At 42.0% G+C, this 23,852-nt stretch overlaps 2 protein-coding genes across 2 annotated transcripts; one reads left to right on the top strand and one right to left on the bottom strand.

Moving 5' to 3' along the window:
• Positions 1–833: 833 nt before the first annotated feature.
• LOC146634954 (cell adhesion molecule CEACAM20-like) lies at positions 834–1,709 on the bottom strand. Its single transcript, XM_085349997.1, has 4 exons — positions 1,568–1,709; positions 1,243–1,488; positions 1,009–1,167; positions 834–871 (listed from the first exon to the last, which is right to left on the bottom strand). Exons 1-4 carry the CDS (start codon positions 1,707–1,709, stop codon positions 834–836), a joined length of 585 nt encoding a protein of 194 aa, XP_085206123.1.
• A 3,935-nt stretch (positions 1,710–5,644) lies between these two features.
• Positions 5,645–23,832, top strand: plod3 (procollagen-lysine, 2-oxoglutarate 5-dioxygenase 3). Its single transcript, XM_085343943.1, has 19 exons — positions 5,645–5,864; positions 10,903–10,994; positions 12,017–12,153; positions 14,334–14,497; positions 14,578–14,690; positions 15,188–15,251; positions 15,911–16,008; positions 16,955–17,050; positions 17,139–17,270; positions 17,577–17,698; positions 18,630–18,734; positions 19,582–19,707; positions 20,507–20,651; positions 20,779–20,892; positions 20,975–21,046; positions 21,178–21,282; positions 21,363–21,509; positions 22,423–22,548; positions 22,650–23,832. Exons 1-19 carry the CDS (start codon positions 5,780–5,782, stop codon positions 22,803–22,805), a joined length of 2,199 nt encoding a protein of 732 aa, XP_085200069.1. The 5' UTR covers positions 5,645–5,779; the 3' UTR covers positions 22,806–23,832.
• Positions 23,833–23,852: the final 20 nt, after the last annotated feature.

The raw sequence follows: 23,852 nt of genomic DNA, 5'->3' as shown, positions 1-23,852 counted from the left end.
GCTACGTCCACGGGTATTTTTGAAAACGGACGTTTTAAAAAATAATCCCATCCACACGTGAATGCAGAAATGAAGGAAAATGCTGCTATGAACATGCCAAAGCAACAGGTGGCGATATATTCCTCACCGTGTAGAAATGTTGGCCAATCAGAAGTCTAGAAGCCTCGGTGGGAAATAGTAAACAAAGCTGGGGAATAGAAGCAGAACAGAGTCGTATGTGTGGAGGGACAGTAACTGTGTGTATGTAAGCATTTAAACACTGCAGAGAGTAGAATTAACAGTATTGTAGAAATTCATTTCACCGAAACAATAACGTGATGTCAAAAAAGGCGCACACCTTTAACGCTGCATTTTCTCCGTTTTTCTCGTCCACACTTTATAGCAAAAACAGAGTTTTCGAAAATATCCACCCTGGCCGGAGTTTTTAGAAATCTCAGTTTTCAGTGACCAAAAACGCCGTTTACGTGTGGACGAAAGGTGCAAACGCATAGAAAAAGCTGCGTTTTCAAAAATACCCAGGTACGTGTGGACGTAGCCTAAGACTCAGTCTATGCTGCTCATTTTGTCGGGTCTTTACATAAGTACTTCAAGATGAATAGTGTTTTGAAGTGATAAATCCTTGAACCTTTCCAGTTACTATTTTATGTTTTTAACTTAAATTACATTATTTTCTGGGTTAGAATCTTTTTTTTTCCTATTTCATAATTTATTTGAACACCTGGCTTAAACACAGATTTGTACACAGGCTTTGTTTTTGAATGAGCCTCAAAATCTTAGATAAAATTTACAATCAGTGCTCTTTGATGACATCCTCTTCATCCAATCCGTCGACCTCAAGAGCTCGGATGATCACTGGTGGGTGGATTGTTCCCTGCAGTCAGCAAATCAGAAAAGAAACACAGATGCAGTCTATAAAATGTTAACAGTTGTAGTTATAGACAGATATCTGTCATCAGTTCATTGATTATTGATTGTTTAATAATTGATCAGTGAATGAGTCAGTGTTACCTGTGGCTCTCTGTCGATGTAAAGATGCAACAAGAAGAGTGGAGATTAAATATGGACAGAACACCAGCAGGTAGCGAAGCAGTGTGAAGTCAAAATGCAGGGGGCGTGAGGTAGAAGGTGAAGGTGCTGATGTGGGCGGGGCTGTAGTCGCAGGTCTACCTGCAGATAGAATCCCATCTATTCAGGTAAACTTGTGGCTGAAATAAGACATGAAATGAGTGTGAAGCTCCTCACCTGTGACAGTGATCCAGCTGGATGGAGACTCTCCATGACCGCTGATGTCACACTTGTAGAGGCCTTCATCAGACCTGGAAACATGCTGGATGGTCATGTGACCTGTAGGCTGCTTCCTGATGAGGGAGCCATCTTTATAGAAAGCAGCTGGGAGGTTGGAGGGAGTGGTCTTTGTTTTACAGAGCAGAGTGACGTCATCTCCCTCCATCACAGGGAGGACAGGACTCTGCAGGATCACTGATCCACCTCAACACAGAGACAAACTACAGCATTTCATCCATTTACACACAGCTTCATCAACACTAACTCCACACACTCAGCTTACCAGTGACTGTCAGGTTAACCATGTTACTGATGGGACCCTCTCTGGACTCACACCAGTAAACTCCACTGTCCCATGTGTACATGTAGCTTATCGTATAGGTAGATCCAGACCATCTTCCAAAGTTCTTTCCACATTGAATCATCACTTTATTGCTTATGTTTCTCCTCAGAGTCCATCCAGCAGAGCTGTCATCGTCCTGACAACTCAGAGATACAAAGTCTAATTCAAACAGCTGAGAGCTGCTGGGACTCACAGTCAGACGAGCTGTGAAAATAGGAGAGGCTAGACTCATTTTCATGGCTGCTTGTGCAGTCGGTCCACACATTGGCTCACATGATTACAGAGATTATCATGATCTTGAAATATAAAAATAAAATTATTTTTTAAATTATTTTTCATCATAATATTACAATTTAATCAAAATAACTCGCGGAAGTCACACTCGCGGAAGCCGGTATATATATATGTATATACCGGCCAAAATGCAATGCATTTATTGAGACTTTCAACCCCAAGTAGGTAAATTATGGAGAAATGTAAGATAAGAAAAATATCTGAAGAAGATTTAATGTTGTCTGGGCAGATTTGTTTGCATTTACTTCTGACGAGAGCGGCCTACCAGTATGCCTAATTTGTGGATTGTCGATCTTCGGATCCGCATACATAATTGAGCAGCTATTCCCAACCATGAACTATGATAAAAACAAAAACCACTCACGCCTCACAGACGACAGCTCACAGTCCTGCGTAAAGATGAAAGTGACTTCGTACAGCCCCAGTCTGCAGACGCTGGGCGCAGAGGTTCAGGAACAGAAGTCCCGTTGTAAACAAACCACGGCAGACCCGACGATGTTTGCTGTACACATGCAGCTGGCTTCAGCTTTCCGGCACACAGCCCGACACATAACACAACATCAGAGAGAGCACAGACTATAAGGCGGTGTGGCTCAGGCGCAACCACCTCTCCTGCAGCAGCACTGCAGGCCACGCCCGCCATACAGGTACCAGGTAACCAGGTAAAATAAATATTCATGCAGAGATTTTGCGAATATTTATTATTCATTTTTTTAGGAGCGTAGTGTTTTTTCCAATTATTTTTAAAATTCAGGTTAAGGCTCTACATGCTCCGAAAGCCCAAATGTGATATAAGGATCAGTTTTTGTTTGCTACATGGATAATTTAAGTTCAGCTTTTTAATTGATTTAAATTGATTTTTTTGTTATAAATTTTTTAAGAGTTTAAAATGTGTTCATTACATAAATAAAATTTCATTTACTTTGTAGCATTTCGTGGACTTCATAAACAACACACTATAGTGGTTTATACAAAGCATAAAGGTAAAAAACAATGTATGCAGTGTTCTCTTCATTTTAGATGTCAAAAAGTATTTGCGGCTCCCAGTGTTTTCTTTTCAGTGAAAACAGGGTCCAAATGGCTCTTTGGGTCTTAAAGGTTGCTGACCCCTATTTTAGCCCAACACAGAGGCATATCAGTGGCCTGCAGCTATTACCGCTGCTGTTGGGAGAGGCGCAGTCCGAGGTTCTGAGCCTGCCGGCAGCCCCACAGCAGAGCTTCGATGACATCGGCAGGGCCATTTTGGATAGATTGGGCCTCTCTGTCCAAAATCATCGGCAGAAGTTCTGGATCATCACATGCAGCCAAATGACGGCAGCAGAACAGCTGTTTGGGACGCTGACTCTGGGGAGGAGACACTTCTCTACCCTGACGGTTTGTACCAATTTGGCTCATTTCAGTTACCTTCCAGAGCCTCATGGACCGGGTGCTGTGGCTGCATGCTGCATATGCTGAGACCTACCTCGATGATGTGATCCTGCACAGTAACACCTCGGCAGACCATGTGCAGCGGGTGGCCGTGGTTCTGGAGTCCCTAAAGCAGGCAGGCAGACCTCAAGGCCAAACTAAAGAAGTGTGCAGTTGGATAGAGGGAGGTACGGTATCTGGGATTCCACTTGGAGGGAGGGCAGGTGTGTCTACAGATGGAGAAGTAAGCCGCCATTGCATCCCGCACACACCCCAAGACAAAAAAGGAAGTGAGGCAGTCCATGGAGCTGCCTGGGTACTATGATCAGTTCATGCCTGGGTTCGTGGGCCTGACCTAGATCTGGTCTCATGGATGGATCAGTGCCAGGCGGCATTTGTGCAGGTGAAAAATGCTCTCTATGGGGAGCCGCTGCTCCACACACTACGAGGTTGAGGTGAGTCTTACCTCCTCGACCACCTCTTGAAACTGAAGTGAAACACATCAAAACTTTGTTAAGTCATGGTCATGTGACCTGGGTGTGTTGAACCATGCTTCCGTGCAGTGTTTTGAAACATATGAGCTTAAGAAGCTCAACACAGTCTTGAAACAACTGTTTCAAGATTCCCATCCCTAAAGATTATGAGACACAAAGTGATGAGCAAAATCTGGTGTGGATTCTGGGGGGAAATTGACATTTTCTGGATTTAAGCCTGGAAGAGATTGGACCTTTAAACTTTCACTGTAAATAAAGTGTGGTCACTTGGATCCCTGCCTGTATGTCCTCCCTCTTTCTCAAATGTGTACCTTAAAGCAGATAACATAGGCTGGAGGAAAGCATGTATAATGTAAGCAGAATTGGTCTTAGCACAGAACCCTGTGGAACTCTATAATTAGCATGATGTGGAAGCATGGTGTGTGTGACTAGTGCATTTATACACTATTCTGAATTTAATCATCTCTGGATCTCTTCCATAGCATGCCTTTGTCATGTTTTGTTAAAACATCCTGCTATGTGTTCCAGCATAATTGGTCACTTCCCACTAGTTAATCCAGGGATTACTGTGATATGACTGAAATCTGTTTAATAAAAGAAAAAATACAATAACTAAATGTCTGATTGTTGTAATTGCTAACAAAGTGTGGCTACTGTCTCTTTCTCCAGATCTTTACTTTCATATCTTGAGTAAAGAGTTAAAGAGTTTAAGAGTACAAAGAGTTAAATACTGTCTTTAAAACAAATGAAAATTAAAACCAGGTCAGTTTGAAAGAAAATGGTTTTTAAAAGGTATTATAAAACCTCTGCCTCCTTTTTATACATCTATACTTGTGTTTTACTGACATGACCCCCCTATTGAATAGAATAGATTTAATTGTCAATGTTACAAGAACAACGAAACACAGCACAAATTTTGCCTCCGTGGGGTCAATAAAGTCTTATCTTATCTTATCTCATCTTATTCTTGGTCCCAGTTGATTAACACTGCAGTGTTAATCAACTGGGACCAGGAATAAGATGTTGGGCCCCTTGTTGTGACACTGTGGTGTAGATTGTAGTTTTATTAAATCCTGAGACACACAGAAAGAAACCAGTGATCTAGAGTTTAGAGCATCCCATACATCCACCCTCTAATAACGTATGCTTTTAGCTTACTAGATGGTAAATGTAGAATAAATGCTGGATTGCTGTATTTACAGAACAGCTATGTTTGCAGTCTCTTCACCCAGTTCTTTACTTTTATATTTTGAGTCAATTATTTGGGAGAAAGTGATTTTTTACAAAAGAGCTAAAGAAAAACGATTTTGAGAGTTTATTCATGCATGCTATGTATGTCAGGAAAAGAACTCGCAGTGTTAATATTTCATTAGGAAAATGTTAATTGTTTCTTAAATAAATTATGCAAATAAATACTAAATTATGAATACATTTTGGGTGTAATTATAATGATTAAACATCATTATAGATTTTATTGCAGACATGCGACTTTAAAGCTATATAAAACCTCTGCCGACGCACGCTCTCTCTCCGTTTTTCCATGTCCTCGCTATGTCTCTCCCTCTCCCTCCCTCTCCTGAAAGCCTCAGACGTGGCAAAGATTCACGTACTCCATTTTTCACAAACTTTCTGTGGTTTAGCCCACCGAAAAACGAAGAGAAAAAAAGTTCCCATATGTCTGCCTCTTATTGGCTGGTGGATTTCCGACTATCTGTGCTGATTGGATACCAGCTCTGTCCGTCAAAGCTGTATCGCGTCATTTCTGTTCTCATTGGCTGGATAGCTTTTTGCGGTTTCTGTTGACTTTCTTTTAAAAGTCGGAAAAGGTGACGAGTATCGCGAGAGTCGGGTGCCGACTGAGCGGTGAACGTGAAGAGAGAGGGCCGGGAAGAGAGGAGAAAGAGTGGACTAAAGCTACGGCCTACAGTCTAAACGGAGCCGTGTCCAAACATCCAATATGTCCTCCAGTTTTCTTCTCCGCCTGCTGTCTCTCGCCTTTTTCCAGGGCGCCGTGTGGGCCGAACAGCGGAAGCTTTCTCCAGGTAAGACCGCTGTGCGGGGTCCCCTGATCGGCCGGGCGGACCACCGTGACCCGCTGGAGCTGTGGAGCTCGGGGTGGGTTACGGAAAGGCTGCTCATCACGTCACAAACCTTTTCACTATTTTCAGAGTTTATTCCGTTATTCAGCCGCTGGGTGAGTTTAGGAAGGATGTTTATTAATTATTAAAACCGTTAGCGCCACAGGACCGTTAGCAAACTTTAACAGGGGGTTGTGTTCATGTCAGAGCAAAATGTAAATATCACAAAAAGTCTCAATAATGACCCCAAATACTCACCCGAGGGGCTCACGGTGGACCTGCTCCCTTTATAACCTCATATACTCTTATTGTAATCCCTACAGGTTATTAATGATTCCCTAAACTCTGGAAAATCTTAATGCGCAACTTTGTTTCCTGGATCTTTATTTCCATTTTTCCACGTATAATCTACCACACAGCGTGGTTAACATGTATCAGTTTTAATCGCAGAAACACAAAGGTACAAAGTGCTTCGCATATCGGATAAAATTCAAATATTAAAGAAAGTTAGACATCCCCACAAACAGACACATTCACGCAGGGATGCTTACATCCAGCAGTAAAGATTACAAATCACTGATCAACCCACTCAAACGAGGTTTTACAGCCTCAAATGAGAGCTGGGACTTTTAAAATAGTGTGATCATTTTGATTGCATATTTTATAATCGTATTAGAATAAAGAATTTTAGTTAACTGCATTTAAATGAGTAAAACATTTATTGTAAGTGGATTAAATTAGGTTTAAAAAGCCACTGTGGGAGCCCACAGCACGTTTTATGTAGCAGGATTAATGATTTCCATCATGAACCTCTCACTGGCAGGTCTGTGAAGCAGAATAAACGTTTTTCAAAAGAATAGCCGGTTTAAATCTGATCTGTGTTTTCCATCCTGTCTTTGGTGCGTCCCTGTGAGGTTTGTTTGCTCAGCTGTGGTTTGTATTCATGTTTATATTACTTATGTGAGGCGTTTTTAAAGGGAGCAAAGTGAGACTGAGGACGAGATGTCCTTCTTGTTGTAAACCTGTTTTTTTTTTTTTTTTTTTAAAAGTTCAGACACTCAGATAATAACAGAAAAAATAACTGAAAAAAAATAGATTTTTAAATATTTGACTGAAATCTGAGGCCATTTTCACTCATTCATGGGATCCAGTTTAAAGACTTCTTTTGCTTTATCTCGAGATTAATTCATTGATCAAATCAATAATCAGTTTACAGGTTCTTCCTCCTTCAGGATCCTTGAGTATGGCTGCTTGTTTATAGTTGAGACACCGAGTCAAACAGAAGTCCTGAGCACTGTCCTCATAGTTTTGGTCTTTTGATACATAAAAGTGAATTCTTTGCTTGCACTTTTATCCCAGTCCTGATGCTTATTCTTCAGAGGAACGCCAGGATTGTTATATTTTAGTAAAACACCTTTTTTGTGTATATAAAGAAGCTGTTAAATTGTTAATAATAGATAATCAGCTGGTTGGTGTTTTAGCTCATCTGAAGGCTTCAGATATCTGAGCTCACAAGAAGTGTCTCAGTTTTTCTCAGGTTCTGTGGCACATTTTAAACACAGCTCAGCTGAAGACGTATTTCCCTAAAACATCTCAGACAATCACAGACACAGTGAAGTTAACCCCGAGAGGCTGTACCTCTGTCACAAAGTGAGTTTGTGAACCAGTGAGAACATCTTACTTAAACTCGCCTTCTTCCTCTGGGAGGTTGTTGTATATCTGAGCACTTCCTCCATGTTGTGCTCAGCAGCTCTGAATCTGACTTGTGACACTGAGCATGGCGAGTTTCTATTGGCTGAACGTAACAGAGTTTGTGTTTCATCAGTTTTTATTTATTTTTTACATTTCTGTGACAGACTTTTATAGGAGTCATTTACAGTGTTGACTCTTCAAATTTTATTTGTCACGTACACAGTCACACACAGTACGATATGCAGTGAAATGCATAAAGGGTAAATTTAACTGGGAAAGAATAAGATCAAATATATAAATTAAAGTTAAAAAATAACTGTACAACAAAATACACAGTATAGAACTATATAAGAATGTATGAAGAAATATAAATAAATATATACACAATAACAACAGCTGTACAAGTATTAGCTGGAAATGAGGAGTATAATGTCCAGTGTTGTGCAATCCACATTATGTCTTGTGCAGTGCAAATATGCTTAAAGTGATTTAAGTGATGAAGTGAAAACAATGTCCAGAAAGTCCAGTGTGTGTGTAAGAACCATATGTGTGGGTCAGTACTGTGTGGTGGTGTGATTGAGAGACCGTATCGCCTGCGGGAAGAAGCTCCTCCTCAGTCTCTCTCTGTTGGTCTTCAGGGAGCAGAATCGCTTTCCTGACCTCAACAGAGAGAACAGTCCGTTCTTCTTCATAACTCCTGCAGATCTCTGTGGCTCTTAGTTAACCACAGTTTGTGGGCTCCTGTTTGTCCACCTGCTTTTTAAGCACTGATCATAGATTGTGGATCAGATTAAGATGTGTCCATGGGCCCAAGATGTTAATTTGGGGATCTTTTCGAGGCTCTGTGTTGTCATGTCTTCTGACACGGTGCTCCCATCAGGCTGGAAAATGCTCCTGGCAGGTTGGAAGAAGGTGGTTTTTAGTGTGGTTGGTCCTTAAAAAGCAGAACAGGGATCAGCTCAGACATGGTCGGTAGTAGGGCTGCCACAAATGATTATTTTGATCGTCGACTAGTCACCGATTATTTTTTCTATTAGTCGACTAATCAGATCATCATCCACTGGACGTAAAACGTACAGCTCATTGCACCAGCAGCATCTGCTCTTATATAACTATCATTAGCTTACAGCTTTAAGTGTTTAAGGTGCTAACTAAAAATAAAGACAAGATGATAGTTTATTAAATTTTAATGAAATTTGCAGATTGTTTGGGTGAAGTTTAATAAACTCCTTGCTATCTAAAATATAACAGGACACCGGAGTAAATTCTCAGCATCTCACACTTCTGATAATCAGCTGTCTGCTTGATGTTTATTCAGCTGTGTAAAAACTATAACTTTGATCTCAGCCAAACCAATTTACTCAGGAACAAATAAAATACTGAAAAAAGCCAAACAATAACATTTTTAAGTTATCTAAGTGACTTATATATATGTTTAACCCGAGTAGAGAATAAAAATGTCCAGATAGGTTTAACTTCAAACACCTGAACCCGGCAGGTAGTTCTGAACGGTCTGTAGGCCTGCATGTGTGAGGCTCTGAACGGTTCTGCTTGTTAACACTAGCACAGTGACATTATGCTAACATTATTTGGACAAACATTAAACGTTTATGCTGATATAAACTTCCTGTATTTCCTTCATATGGGCCGTTCCTGTGAAACGTTCCCTCCTGACCCCTCACAATCAGCTGTAGTACCTTCATAGTATGAACTGCTTGTGTTTAAACTGTGCTGACAACGTGGAACTTATATAGCTAAGAGGGCTATGAAACGAGTAAAAAGTGCCACATTTGGGCCAATATTTCTTTGTACTTTGAGAGCCTGTAACCCTAAAAACACTCAGGTGGAAAAAATTTTGGGCTTCATTAGAAGAAGAAAATCCCCAGTACTCGATGTTTAAGTGTTCTACTTGTCTTAAAAAATATTTGACCAAAGCTGAGAAAGAATTCAAAATGTGTTTATGATGTGCGCGCTGTGCAAACTGATGTGAAAACGAAAGAAATGAGCCCACTCAGATCTGCTGCTTGGATCTGTAACATTCTCCAAGGCTCCACACCTCCGGCCTGGTCCCACAGATTCAAATCAAGGAACGGAAAAAGGAAGTCTTTACATTTTTTACATTTTCATCATGCATGTCAGGAACATATTTCCATGAGAGTCGGCAAACACACAAACATCTTTGTAAGAAGGAGCGAAATATGAATTCTGCTCATATTTGGTTATGGAAATGATTCAGTATAAACATGGAGGGAAGACCTGGGCAGAGGTCACTTTATGGATCGTTTGTCAGGATGTGTTTATAGTTTCAGAGCTGATGTATTCCGTAATCCTTCCTTTTAGTTCGAGACCCAGAGTCTGCCCTGCAGGCAGCTGCAGAGACTTTCATGGGTTGTTGACAATGCCTTTTGACACACCCCTAGGAATCTATTCAATTCAATTCAGATTTATTTATATAGCACAAAGGCATAACCACTTTACATTTTAGGGCAAAGACCCTGCAATAATACAGTGAAAACCTCAACAGTCAGACTGAGTGAGCACTTGGCAACAGTGGGAAGGAAAAACTCCCTTTTCAAAAATCTAGAAGTTCTGAAGAATAAAAACGATGGTTAAAAACAGGAGAATTTCCTTCCATATGCACTCGCACAGCTCAGCTGAACTCAAACACAACTACTCATGAGTGCTGCTGGTGGGAAGGGGACGTCGTTATTTAATGACGTGTTGAAAAACCGTGACACCTGGCTGGAAACTTCACAGTAAACTTTCGAGACACTTTCAATCAAACGCTGCCAAAAAAGGGGAGGGGAGGGGAGGAGGAGGGGGAGGAGGTTTTCCCATGTTTGGTTTGATGGTATCTGAACCAGCTGTTTGCACAGAGAGTGGATGGGAGCGATTTCTCGGGATATTTAAGGAGCTTTGTTGCACAGCCGAGAGCTGTTTTCTCGGCGCTGCAGTGAAAGTGTTATTGCTCTCGCACGTTAAAACACGTCAGACCCTCAGGAGCACAGCAGGGGCTTTGGTCACAGACCCTCTTCTCCTCCCCCATGCTACGCCTCCCCTCTTTGACTTTCCTCGGAATTTCAGAGGAATTCTGCTCCCAATTCCTAATAAAAGCCTGCAGGGAAACTCTGGCAGCTGCTCGTGTCTGCAAACAGGACTGAGTGTTACCAGCATACAGCAGCACATCCTCCAAATATTTCAATATTTGCCAAAATGGATCGTTATATATTTACGAGTTGTAAAAAAAACAAAAAACAAGAGTTCTCTGTTGATTTGACAACGTCATGCTGATCACCTGATGTGTTTGCAGAAAATTTGCTGGTCATCACCGTGGCAACAGAGGAGACGGACGGCTTCCTGCGCTTCATGAGGACAGCCCAAGAGTTCAACTACACTGTGAAGGTAACACACACACACAAGTTACATGCTGGGTAACTTTGTGTTAAAGAGTAACCTGTTACCTGGTGAGGTTAGTGTCATTAAAGAGTAATCCATTACATCCCTGGCTGAGGTGCTGCTGATGTCTGATGCACGGCTGCACAGCCGTCGCTTGCTGAAGTTTGACTCAGGTCTGAGATTAAATGTCGGATCGAAGCGGTGGGTCTGTACAAGTGTCCACACAGCTTCCCTCCATGATACTTGGAGTCAGCTGCTCCAAAGTTTGCACATTTCCAGCCTTATTTAGAGGTTTAGTGAGTTAGTTTGTCAGTGGAGGTGTTTTCATACCTGTGGTGTTTAAATCAAACCCTAGACTCGTTTCCTCTTTTGTCTGGTTCATTTCTGAACACCGTAATTACACCACATCATCCACACTGAAACCTTTTGAAGGAGGTGGTCTCAGGCCGGTTCCTAGCAAACTCCAGTGCATGCTTTACATTCTGGGTGCCATAGATTTGAGAATATCATTGAAATTAAAGTAAATTCTTGGTGTTCGGTTCCTTGTGTTCAGTCTAGATCTCATCACCTCCTTCTGGTGTTTACCTTTGTTGCTCCACTCTGATGAGTTTGCTTGGATTTGTTTCTGTGTGTTCAAACTGCATGTGTGGAAACGGCCTTAAAGCTAAAGTGCTTCAGTCACATCTTGACTGTTGGTAATATGCAGAGACTAAAGACTAATGTGTTGTTGTCCAAGTGGTCGGTACCTGAAACAGAATGAATGAGTGAATGAGCCGATTGTTCCTGTACAAAGTTCCTGAATGCAGGGAGGACCTGTCGGGCCACACAGTGCAGCTCTGACTGCAGTAAAACGTCTTTGTTTAAGGTGTAGGAACAACTCCAGCAGAGAACAATAAAACTGTTTCTGTTTTTTTGTGCTGCAGATCCTTTAGAAACACTTTCAGTGATCACATGAGCAGATCAGCTGTCAGAGGATTTATTGGATACAAATGAGCAAATGAGTTTAATGATGTGATGGTGGTGTACAGGTCCTGGGTCTGGGCGAGGAGTGGAAGGGAGGCGACGTCGCTCGAACGGTGGGTGGAGGTCAGAAGGTGAGATGGTTGAAGAAGGAGGTGCAGAAACACTCGGAGAAGACGGAGCTCGTCATCATGTTTGTGGACAGGTAAACACCGTGTGTGTGTGTGTCATATACTTATCGTTCCCATCAGCTCAGTCCTGATTTCTGTCTTTTCACAGCTCTACTCTTCCTGTTCTTTATCTTGTCAGTCTCAGTTTTCGCTGCTTTTGTTGTGTCTTTACTTTTTCTTTCTGACCTACTTTGACACACACGAGGACAAAGCTTTTCTCACAAAAATGAATGATATGAGTTTTCGTATTGTTCGATTAGCAGATAAGCAGTGAAATCAGAGCTCAGGCACCACCTGTGACCTGTGCAGGGATTTCACTGGTTCTGAGCTCCAGTGTTGTTACTGTTAACTAAAGCTAAAGTTCAGACCAGTCCAGAAATACAAACCCAGTCACGGAGGCCTATGGAAGGATGGGTGGCCACTGGTTGTTAGGGGAAAAATGTTTCGTGACAAGTTAGCAAATGATAAACCATGAAGATGGAAGAAGCACACGGTGCTGCACTGAAAGCTTCCTTTTTTGGATCGCTTTCGTCTTTAATAGACTGCCACGGTCTTGAAGGTAAGGTTCGGTCGACCTTTTTCAAGTTTGACAGTCACATGGTGGTAAATTAGCGAGCGTTTGCAGACAGGTCATCATCTTTCATGGCAATCTTCTTGCAACCAAAGCAGTCACAGGTTTGTAGTCCAGCGACCTCCAGTGGCCACTCACTAACAGTTTAGGTCGTACAAATACATTTTTTCCTAGCAGCTGGTGGTTCCCAAACTGTCTGTGTAGCTAGGGTCCAAATTGTGGACCCAAAAATAACAAATAAATTAAAATACTATTTTGGTATTGGTCAGTCTGACAGGTGCTATCAGCCAATCGAAAGAAAAGCGTCTGGACTTCTTTAAGTTGCTTGAAGACGTTTCAACTCTCATCCGAGAAGCTTCTTCAGTTCTAAGGTCAAATGGTGGAGAGTCCCAGATATAAACCCAGTGGGAGTTTCCCCCCAAAGAGGGACAAAAGGACCCCCTGATGATCCTCTACCTAATCACATGAGCCGACACGTGAAAACTTGTGTAGGCCCCAATCAGCCAGGGTTTTGGGTGTGCTCATTGTGAAACCTGGCCCACCCTATCATGTGATGTCCTGAGGTCAGATGGCCCAGGATGTGAGTGGGCGTTAAGGCGTCTGGGAAGGGATCTCAAAACTGGATTATAGATGGCAGAGAGTTGGTGTCGTAAACCCCCGCCTCTGTTCAAAGATGGTCGCTCACAGTGGACACAAATGGCCTCTTTGGCTCCCACTGGGTTTAAATCTGGGACTCTACACCATTGAAACGTCTTCAAGCAACTTAAAGAAGTCCAGACGCTTTTCTTTCCAAGCTCCTTAGACTACGATGACCTGGATGACTGAGAACCTTCACAGACATACTGTCTTCCTCTTATTCTGCCAAGAGAAGCCAAGTGTAATCAATCATGATCTCTAACAGGAAGTATATATGCTTTGGCCTTGCCCAGCTAAAATACACTATAGAACCTTCAGCACCACAAAAAATTTAACTGAGTGAATGCATATATTTGACCCTTACAGAGAAAAGGTTAGAGAAAATCCAAAGCACAGTAAATTCAAACTCAATTGAGTTTGTTTTGGTGATGTCTGATGTTTGCTGCGCAATTCTTCCACCCTGAAAAAGCCTGGGACAGTTAAATAAATCATGGAAAGTCCAGAATCGCCATGAATTCATGCCCTTGAAGACTGTATTTAAACCTCTGACCACAACTGTAAAACCCCCATTTCCTCCAGTATAACCCAGTTGTGGAACATCACAGAGACGAGGTGATCATCTGGTAGAGAGGAGACCACAGCAGGAGCAGGAGACCCCTCTGTGTCCTGTTTTAGGTTTTAATGAACACCTTAAACTCTGTACTGGAGCTGCTGTAGGCGGTCATTACTTCAGCCTTTCTGGAAAGAGACGGATAAAGTTGGGAATGAGCCACACTCGACTGTGGAGGTCTGCAGCTCACGCTGAACTCTTACTGTTCTTCCATTTATCGTCCTTTAAATGTTTTTCTTTCCTGTTTACATGTAAGCTGATGTGGCTCTCACTCTTTCTAGCCACTGCTCAGTGTTCAGTCCTGATTGTTTCTGTCATAAACATGCTCTCTGTCTGCTTATCCCACACATTCAAACTTGCAAACAGTAACAGGCCCCCCTCTTTCTCTCTCCATGCAGTTACGATGTGATCTTTGCATCGGGTCCTGAGGAGCTGCTGTCCAAGTTTTCCCGTATGGGTCACAAAGTTATTTTCTCAGCTGAGGGTTTCTGCTGGCCTGACCAGCGCCTGGCCTCCAAATACCCCGAGGTGCGTACTGGGAAACGCTACCTGAACTCAGGAGGTAAGGAGCTCACTGCTATTCCTTTAAAATACTATAAAAAGTTTAAAGCAGTAAGTAACACACGACTTCTTGCCCTTCAGGGTTCATCGGCTATGCTCCAGAGATCAGTGCAATTGTCCAGCAGTGGAAGTACAAAGACAGCGATGACGACCAACTTTTCTACACCAGGATCTACCTGGACAAGACGCACAGGGTAGAAACAACTTCACAAACATTAAAAAAACAAAAGTAACCCACAGTTTTAAAGCCACTGTTGGAGCCACTAGAACAAGTCGCAGTCGCAACAGGAACATTTTCATGTAAATACTTTTTCTGTACCAATTGTAATGTAAGTTAAAGAACAAGACCATCTCACACTCTGTTCCCTTCAATGACAGAATAATGGCTGCAGTTCACTTTGCATTTCTTGTTACCATTAGTAACAAGTAACAGTCTGAGGTTGGCTCCTTTAATGTTACCTCAGGTCGACGGTCTTTGACGTTGCAGACAAAACAAGTTAATCTGTACTGCTGGGTAAAAAACTAAATTGTTTCCAATGTTTTGAACATATTCTTAGAAAACTAGGCCAGCAGTGATTTCAGAGAAGAAGAGTTTTTGAATCTCAGATATTCGCCCAGCTTGTCATGTCTGAATTTATCTGTAAAAGTCTAAATCTTGACAAAGCTGCTCTGTTTATTATTGTCACATCAGACCAAGTTTAACATGACCCTGGATCATCGATCCCGGATCTTCCAAAACCTGAACGGAGCTGTTGGTAAGAAACACAGATATGTGAGAGCTCAGTTTACACGCGAACCAGCTGTTTCACATGTAGCAGTCTGTCTCCATCCAGCTGTTATTCAAAGAGGCTACACTCCTGTTAATGCAACTCTAAGCCTGTTGTAATGAGGGGGGAGATTAGCTACAGAGACAAAAACAACTTTTTGTATCAGGCTGTAAACATGTTTATTTCAGTCTGTGGGGAATGACTCACTTTACAAGCATACAGTTTAAACCTGAGTAAAAAGTAGAGGATCGATAATAGAGCCCTGTGAAGCTCCACGATTTGTAAGGAAACATTCATTCTGGTTTTTGTTACTCACTCTACTGGTTACTTCATCCTGAAAACCTCTGATTTGAATGTGAAATACTTCAATTCAGATATTAAAAGGTTTATTATACATGTGTATTCATGCCTTTCTGACATAAATCTGTCCCTCCAACTTTTTCAACGTGCTATTACTGTACTCAGGCTCTTATGAGGATATATCTTTGGTCTGACTGAATCAAGGTGTATCATGTTTGTTTCTACGGTAAAGTTGGACATTTTAACACGAGCTTATGGACTGACTTCCCACTGGAGCCTCAAGTGGACATTTGAGGAACTGCCGTTTCTTATTGAGCAGAAACACTTACACTAAATCTCCTCTCTAGATGAGGTCGTCTTGAAATTCGAGAGGGCAAAGGTCAGAGCAAGGAATGTCGCCTACGACACGCTTCCTGTTGTTATCCATGGCAACGGACCCACCAAGGTAACACGACAATGTGATGGTAAAACCAGAGCACAGACAGATTTTGTGATCAGGAGTCAGGTGTGACGTGTTAAGCTGGGCTCACACTGCGATTTCTTTCAGTCGCATTCAGCTCCTGCTCAAACTGCACGATTGACTCACAGGGGTTAGAAGTTCGTAGGTCACGGTGCAGGGTCTCACACTATACGGCCCGATGCTCTGATGCGACCTGAGTGCTCACACTGTGCGTCCATAACATGAAGGTTATAACAGAAAATCTGTCGCTCACTCCCTCTCTGTCTTTCACTCACACAGACACACCACCACCATCAACTTTGCTGAATTGCTAATGAAAAACATTGATCAGGCAGCTGTGATTGAGCAGCAGTGTAAATCCAACTATTTTCACGGTTGTTGAGGTCGTGATAATTTTGTGAGGCCACATCGAAAAGGCTCGGATGAGCTTTCCAAAGTTCTACAAGTTGTGCCTCCATCGCTTGTGTCCAGATCACAGGCTGCACAGCTGTGCTACTCCGTCATTTTCACCGACATCTATGTGTTCGCGAGTGCGCAGTGTGAGCGGCTGCGGTGACAGCCTGTTTGAAATCCTCACGACTGTTGTGAGGATTTCAAACAGGTTTGAAATCCTCCCGACCAAGCGATTGATGATCGGGAGGTGTTAATCGCTTCCTGTTACCCCACATATACACGATGCACGACACACGATGAAGGCCAAACTCGGGCCGATCACCAAAACGGTCGCACGACTGAAATATTGGCTCAAAATGGGCCAAACATGGCACAGTGTAAGCCCAGCATTAGAGTAAACCACTGTGCTGCTGTTTAAAACTAATGAAGACTCTTTGATCTTCTCACACTTGAAACTGTTCCTGCCTATCATTAAAAATCTGATTATCAAACACAACAAATATATTTAATAATTCTGCACATCTGCTTGTCTCTGCAGCTTCAGCTGAACTACCTCGGTAACTACGTCCCCACGGTGTGGACCTATGAAACCGGCTGCGGGATTTGCGACGACGACCTGCTCTTCTTCAATGAGGTGCCTGCACCACTCTCGGTGGAGGACATAATGAGGAGAAAAAGTTTTCCTGTCAGTGTTTGAACTCTACGTGTGTTTGTGTGTTCAGGACGAACAGATGCCTCTGGTCTGCGTCGCTGTTTTCATCGAACATGCAACTCCCTTCATGGAGGAGTTCCTGGAGCGCCTGTCCACTCTGAACTACCCAAAAACGAGGATTCGCCTCTTCATCCACAACAACGTACGATGCACACTCGCACAGAGTTCCAGTTTCACTGCCTTCACTGGAACATCAGAGGGAGGAAAAAGATTCACAATTAAAGAGTCAGAATTGTCTCTGTGGAATTCACCGAGAGATTTTAGGCAACTTTGACACAAGGAAAAGGTTCCTGACTGTGGCTCAAGCAGAGAGTAGTTTGAGTAGCCTTCAACTGTGAAAAATGTTTTGCCTGTTCACGAAATTTAGAGCCAAAGTTCATTTTTGCAGCATACAGAACTTCCTTCCTGTGTCATGTGCTTTCTGACCTGTTGTGTCCCTGTACTGCAGGTCGTGTACCACGAGCGTCACATCCAGAAGTTCTGGGAGCGTCACAGGTCTCTGTTCCCAGACGCCCGGGTAGTCGGACCAGAGGAGAACCTGAAGGAGGACGAAGCCAGAACCATGGCTGTGTGAGTGCACAACCTCTAAGGACATTATAAAAACTTTAAAACAGTAAAATATAAGAAGTCCTGGAAACAGGAGATATGACACCAAAACGAAATGTAGGTTTCAAAGATGTTATCAACACTGTCAGCAAAATTGGTCTCAAATATGTACAAATATTTAACTATTTGCATTTTTAGTACCAACCTTTAAAACCTTTATTTTATTTTTTTTACAATAAGGCAGAAATCAACAGTAGTTTTCCTTCTGTGGTTTTATTTGGATTTATGTACAGCTCATAGTGTTCATCAACTGCATGTTGCAGAACTTTGCCAACATATAAATGAAATAAAAGTGAGCAATTAATTCATCTGAAACAAAAGTTTAAATTTAGGAAAATCCAAAAGATACGATAAAACCTAAATCCCCAAATAAGCACCTGCAAGAGGCAGAGAATAAATTCTGAGGACAAATATACTCTACAGGTGGAAACAATCAGAGAATCGGGAGCAAGACAAAGACAGGAAATAAAAGGACAAAACACACGCAAAGATCAGGAAAATAAAGGTAGACATATTGACGAGACGGAGAAACATAAAAAACATGGAAAAACAACCAGGAATTGAGCACTGCTGTATAAAACCTTGAACCTTGAATCTCTTTCTTTCCTTAAAACCCAGCATTAGCAACCAGGACTTGTCCTGCTTTAAAGTTCCTGCCATTTAAAGACGGAAATGAGGCAGAACAAAACACTTAAATTGCTCTGTGAAGCATATTTATAAACCAGGAAGTTAAATCTGTTTAATGAGAGGAGCGTATTTAGAACAATTACATTAAAAAAAGGTCAGATTCCGTCTGTAGTAAGATAAAAAATACGTCTGACCATCACCTTTATGGAAACTCTCTAAATACGAAGGTAATGAACCTTCCTGGCTGTTTGTGTTTGTTTGACTGCAGCGAGGTGTGTAAGAAGGATCCAGAGTGCGACTACTACTTCAGCATCGACTCCGATGTGGCTTTGACGAACCCCGACATCCTGAGGATCCTGATGGAGGAGAACAAGTACGTAGAAGCTGTGTTTACACCATCAGTAAAACCCTGAGCATATCCTGCACTGGATGAGACTCTCAAAAACTAAAAAGACTACAAAAAAATGTCGCATATTTGTTAAGTTTTTAAAAACTGACAGCCAAATATTTAAATGCTTCAGGCCAACGAGGGTTTCGTTGTGGAGATTCAGCTTATGATCAGGACTTCTTCATGGTGACTGATCCAGGATTGATCATTTCAGATTTCCTTTTTGTGACGTTTGGTTCATTTTTGCTATTTTCCTCCTGGCCTATGATGGTATTTGTGTCCAGACTATCACTCCAAGGTCAAATTCAGCTTTCCTAAACAGCTCTGACACGAACCGAGAGCTCAGGCCACATTTTGCCTCAACGTTCATTGCAGGCTCTACCCCAAATCAAGATACTATCCCAAGCTCTAATACAGATCTCTTCCAGCTTAGACATTAACCCCCAAAGCTCAGTCCAGACTCTGCGCCAAGGTACCATCTAGACCCTAATAGCATAGAGGGTGTACGAGACGATGACCATTAGTGTAAACCCAAGGTTCAGTTCAAGCTGTCTGGAGTTTAATGGATGCCTGAATGTTAACAGCAACACTGATTATTCTACTGGAGCCACATAACTTTGACTATTTTGAGCTCACTGTTTGATTTTAAAAACGGCTAATGGCTTCAGACTAAAGGAACCTGCGTCTATTTTAATACTCTCAGACTACTTTCTGTTACTTCTTTCCAGATATTAGGCGCTATGTGTAAACACCTCAGTACTCAGGCTTTATGTTAGATTCTGTTGGTTTTTATTTTAATGCAGTTCCCTGAAATCCTTTGCTGTTCTTGCAGGTCTGTCATAGCACCCATGCTGTCCAAACACGGAAAGCTGTGGAGTAACTTCTGGGGCGCTCTAAGCCCTGAAGGATACTACTCCAGATCTGAAGATTACATTGAGATCGTCCAGGGCAAGAGGGTGTAAGTAACACACAGAAACTGGTTAATGCTGCCTATTGTGGCCCAGTACACTGTCACAAAAGAGATAATTTCAAGTTTAAATAAAGGTTAAATGAATGAAACAGAAGCACAAAACCCACCTATAGCTGTTTATCCATTTCTAAATTTTAAGGTAATAAAAAAATGGGTCAAACTGATTCAGTGATTTTATTTTAGATTGTGCTATCGCTTTGTCTTAAATTTTCCATTATTTAGTGAATAGATATGTCATAATGAAAATAATAATAATGATGTATGTGTTGCAGTTGGTGTGTTCAGATTTTAATTCTAAAAAATATGAGAGACTACATATGTTTTTAGTTTTTTCATTGAACGAATGAGCCCTCATGTGAAAGCGAGTGATTTCTAGTATCCAGTGAAGAGGTGACTGTTTAACATCTGGTTAAACCCAAACCAACCCCAACCTTAGATGGGTTTCCCATTAAAGAAAAAAAGTGATTCTTCTTCTCCTTTCAGCTGATCTCTTGCTCTTAAGTGCCACGGTTGTGTTTCCAGTTGTTGAGATTTTGCTTTGGCTATTGTTTTGGGGTAACTGGTGTTTCAGTTTCTTTGATCCCTGTGCCAGATTCTATAGCATAGATAACCAAATGTGGGATTCAAACATGCAAAAATGGCAAAAAAAAGCATTTGGCAGATTAGAAAAAGTCCAGAAAGTCAGCAAGTCCAACTACAGATGAGTCCATAAGACTTAAGAACCAGCACCAAACTCTGAGACGCGACATCCTGTCTGTAAAACAACCTTCTGCCTGTGTTTGTGCAGAGGTCTGTGGAATGTGCCGTACATCACTCAGGTCTACCTGATCAAAGGCAGCGTGCTGCGGACTAAACTGTCCCAGGTGAGCCTGTATATGGATGAAGGGGGCATGGACGCTGACATGGTGTTCTGCAGGAGCATCCGAGACCAGGTAACACAAACGTTCTCTGCTTTTAACTGTAAGCACAGTCAGAGTGGATTACAAAAAAGCTCTTTTGTAAGCAGCAATGCTGTTGTTTCATTGAACTTTATACAAACAAAACTTAATATGTCCACAGGGAGTCTTCATGTATGTGTCCAACCGTGACGAATTTGGCCGTTTGGTGGCCTCGTCCAATTACAACACGTCCAGGCTCCACCCAGACATGTGGCAGATCTTCGACAACCCTGTGGTCAGGAAAATGTACATGAACACTCAAATTAGATGATGTGGGTAAAGCTAAAACAACTCGGACTGTCTGTCTGTATTTGCAGGACTGGAAGGAGAAGTATGTCCACGAAAACTACTCCAAGATCTTTGAAGATGAGAAGACTTATGTAGAGCAGGTAATAAAGTCAGGAAGGGGAATCAGGAACCAGAGGCAAAAAAACCCCACCTCCCATGTAGAGTGTTTTCAGATTATTATTAATGATTGTTACAGAATCATCGTGGGTTTAACAATCTCTCTGTATTTCAGCCCTGCCCAGATGTTTACTGGTTTCCAACTTTCTCAGACAAAATGTGTGACCATATGGTAGAAACCATGGAAGACTGTGGCGAGTGGTCTGGTGGAACGCACAAGGTAAACATTTATTCTAACTGTCACACAAGGGCAGAAGTAAGTACTAAGACTTAACAGTTTTGTGTTTTCTGTGTTTCTAGGATGAGCGTCTGGCTGGCGGTTATGAAAATGTCCCAACTGTGGATATCCACATGAACCAGATCGGCTTTGAGAAGGAGTGGCTCAAGTTCCTCAAAGATTATATTTCCCCCGTCACTGAGAAACTCTATCCTGGCTACTACCCCAGGGTACGGTAAAAGCCTAACCCCAGTCTCACGTTCAGACTCCCTACCCCACCAAGGAGTTCAATCCACAACCTCCCTCACGGGAGAGCCCAGAGCTTACTCCAAAGTATAGTTTACACTCTAACCTAAGGGTTCAATTCAAGACTTTGTGCCAAGGTATTGCTCAGGAGATCCTAATCCCACAGTACAGTTTAGACCCTCTGAGTCCACACTTTAGCCTAAAGTGTAGTTTAGATCCAAATCTTGGTTTTCAGTGTAGAGTCTTTGCCAAAGTACCATCAATACCCTAACTCCCACCTAAATATACAGACCAAACCCTAGGTTTAGACTCGATACCAAGGTACTGTCAAGACCCTTACGCTAAGATACAGACCAGACGTTAACCAGAGGGTCGGGTCCAGACTCAACATTAAGGTTAGAGTCACCCCATGGGTTGAGGTACAGTCCACACAATAACCATAGTGTTCAAGTTCCAGATACGTTTATCATTCAGAGCCTTCCTCTAAGGTAGGGTGCACACCCTGAACACAAGGTGCAGTCCATCAGAATAACTCCTTACCGTCCTCAGAGGTTCTCTCAAGACCTTACCCAAAGTTCAGCCCAGAAATATCTCATGATCTCAGACCGATGCTTACCTCGAAATTAATCCCAGATATTGAGCCACTACAAAGGTTTTGACAGTGCAGGCATTACAGAAAAAAAACTCAGTATCTGCCCCAGGGTACGGTCAGGGTACACTGTGCTCTACTGCACTCTAAGAGAATACAAATTCACAGTGCTAAGGAGCTATACATTAATCATGTTTTTCTTTAGAAAGTTTCTGAGTCAGAGTTTTATCTGATGTTGGGAACATTGTTGTGTTTGTGCCGTCTTTTGTTAATCCTCTTAAAAATGATCTGGTACTGTCTACATGCAGGCTCAAGCCATTATGAACTTTGTGGTGCGTTACCGTCCAGATGAGCAACCATTATTGCGGCCACATCATGACTCCTCCACCTTCACTATCAACATCGCCTTGAACAGGAAGGACATTGACTACGAGGTAACGCAGCCTGCTGATCTAAAGAAGCCAAAGAACATGCTATCCTGAATAATTTCCCTAAAGCTCTGCCTTTCTTAACACAACATGTTTACTTGTGTCAGGGTGGAGGTTGCAGGTTCCTGCGGTACGACTGTAAGGTGGAGTCTCCTAGGAAGGGCTGGTCCTTCATGCACCCAGGTCGACTGACACACTACCACGAAGGCCTGCGCGTCACCAAAGGGACCAGATACATCATGGTGTCCTTTGTCGACCCCTAAGCGTACAGAGCGTGTGCATAAAAGGCTGCTGGTGTGTCTGTGTGAGCATGAGAAGATTAGCCAACCTCATCATCATATTCGTAATGGAGGAAAAGACGTGATGACCTTGAATGCATCATGTTATTATTTCACTGTGTCCTTATTTCAGGTGTACATAAGATTTGACTTATCATCGTTGACATTTCAGAGTTTTCTGTTTTTTACCTTGTTTTTATTCCTGACACTAGTGAAGCAAATAAAAACGGGAGATTTGTGGTCTTGAAGGCATCGCTGTCGGACATTTCAAAATAAGAGTCTCATGCTTAAATTCAGTTGTCACCGTGCTGCCTTACGTTTAAACGTTAACTAAATCTATGCAAGCAAAACACTCCAAGTTGTGTTTCAACAATCAGCTGTTACACTCCAAACTCTGAAAGATTAATGCCACCTGTTGTGCCAAGTAGAGGGTGTTACCCGTATTAGTGATGTGCTCGAGGGTAAATCCACCTCAAAGACAAGTCGGCTGGATTTGAGCATCAATATTCTAGACGTGCAAATCCTCAATATCAGTTAATATGATACAGAGAAAAAAGATGGGTATAAAGATGCTTTAAAGAAAACCGTGTGAATGATGTGCCAAGAAGTCTATATGTTTGGTAAAAGTCTGTAAAAACAAGATTTAAGCAAGTGGAGCTCCACTTTGAGGAGTTTTTAGACTCTTACTTTGTAAACTCTAAAGGCCTTTTATGTATTTGTTTTATTCTTTGTTGTTTATTCTTGTTTTTAAAATTTACATGTCCTCCTTAGGTTTCCATGGGGCAGTCATCATTAGGGTGTGAAGCGCCACCTCCTCTTGCAGGATTATGTCTTTATTTAAAAAAATGCTGTGATGGTTTTTAGTCTGATTGAGGTGCAGGGTTTCCACCCAGCCTCTGGTTTTCTTCTATACGTGCCTGTTTATCAAAAGTCTCTGGCTTTGTAAAAACTGCATTAAATTATTTGTTGATGACTGACTGAATAAAGTTTTGAGATTTTAATAAAAAAAAGACCTGTCACATAGTTTAAGTA

Source organism: Diplotaxodon limnothrissa, linkage group LG3 (genome assembly GCF_057381915.1).
Source record: "Diplotaxodon limnothrissa isolate DT_005_m linkage group LG3, D_limnothrissa_male_GT1.1, whole genome shotgun sequence".
NCBI classification, from domain to species: domain Eukaryota; kingdom Metazoa; phylum Chordata; class Actinopteri; order Cichliformes; family Cichlidae; genus Diplotaxodon; species Diplotaxodon limnothrissa.
This window is presented reverse-complemented; position numbering and strand designations above follow the sequence as displayed.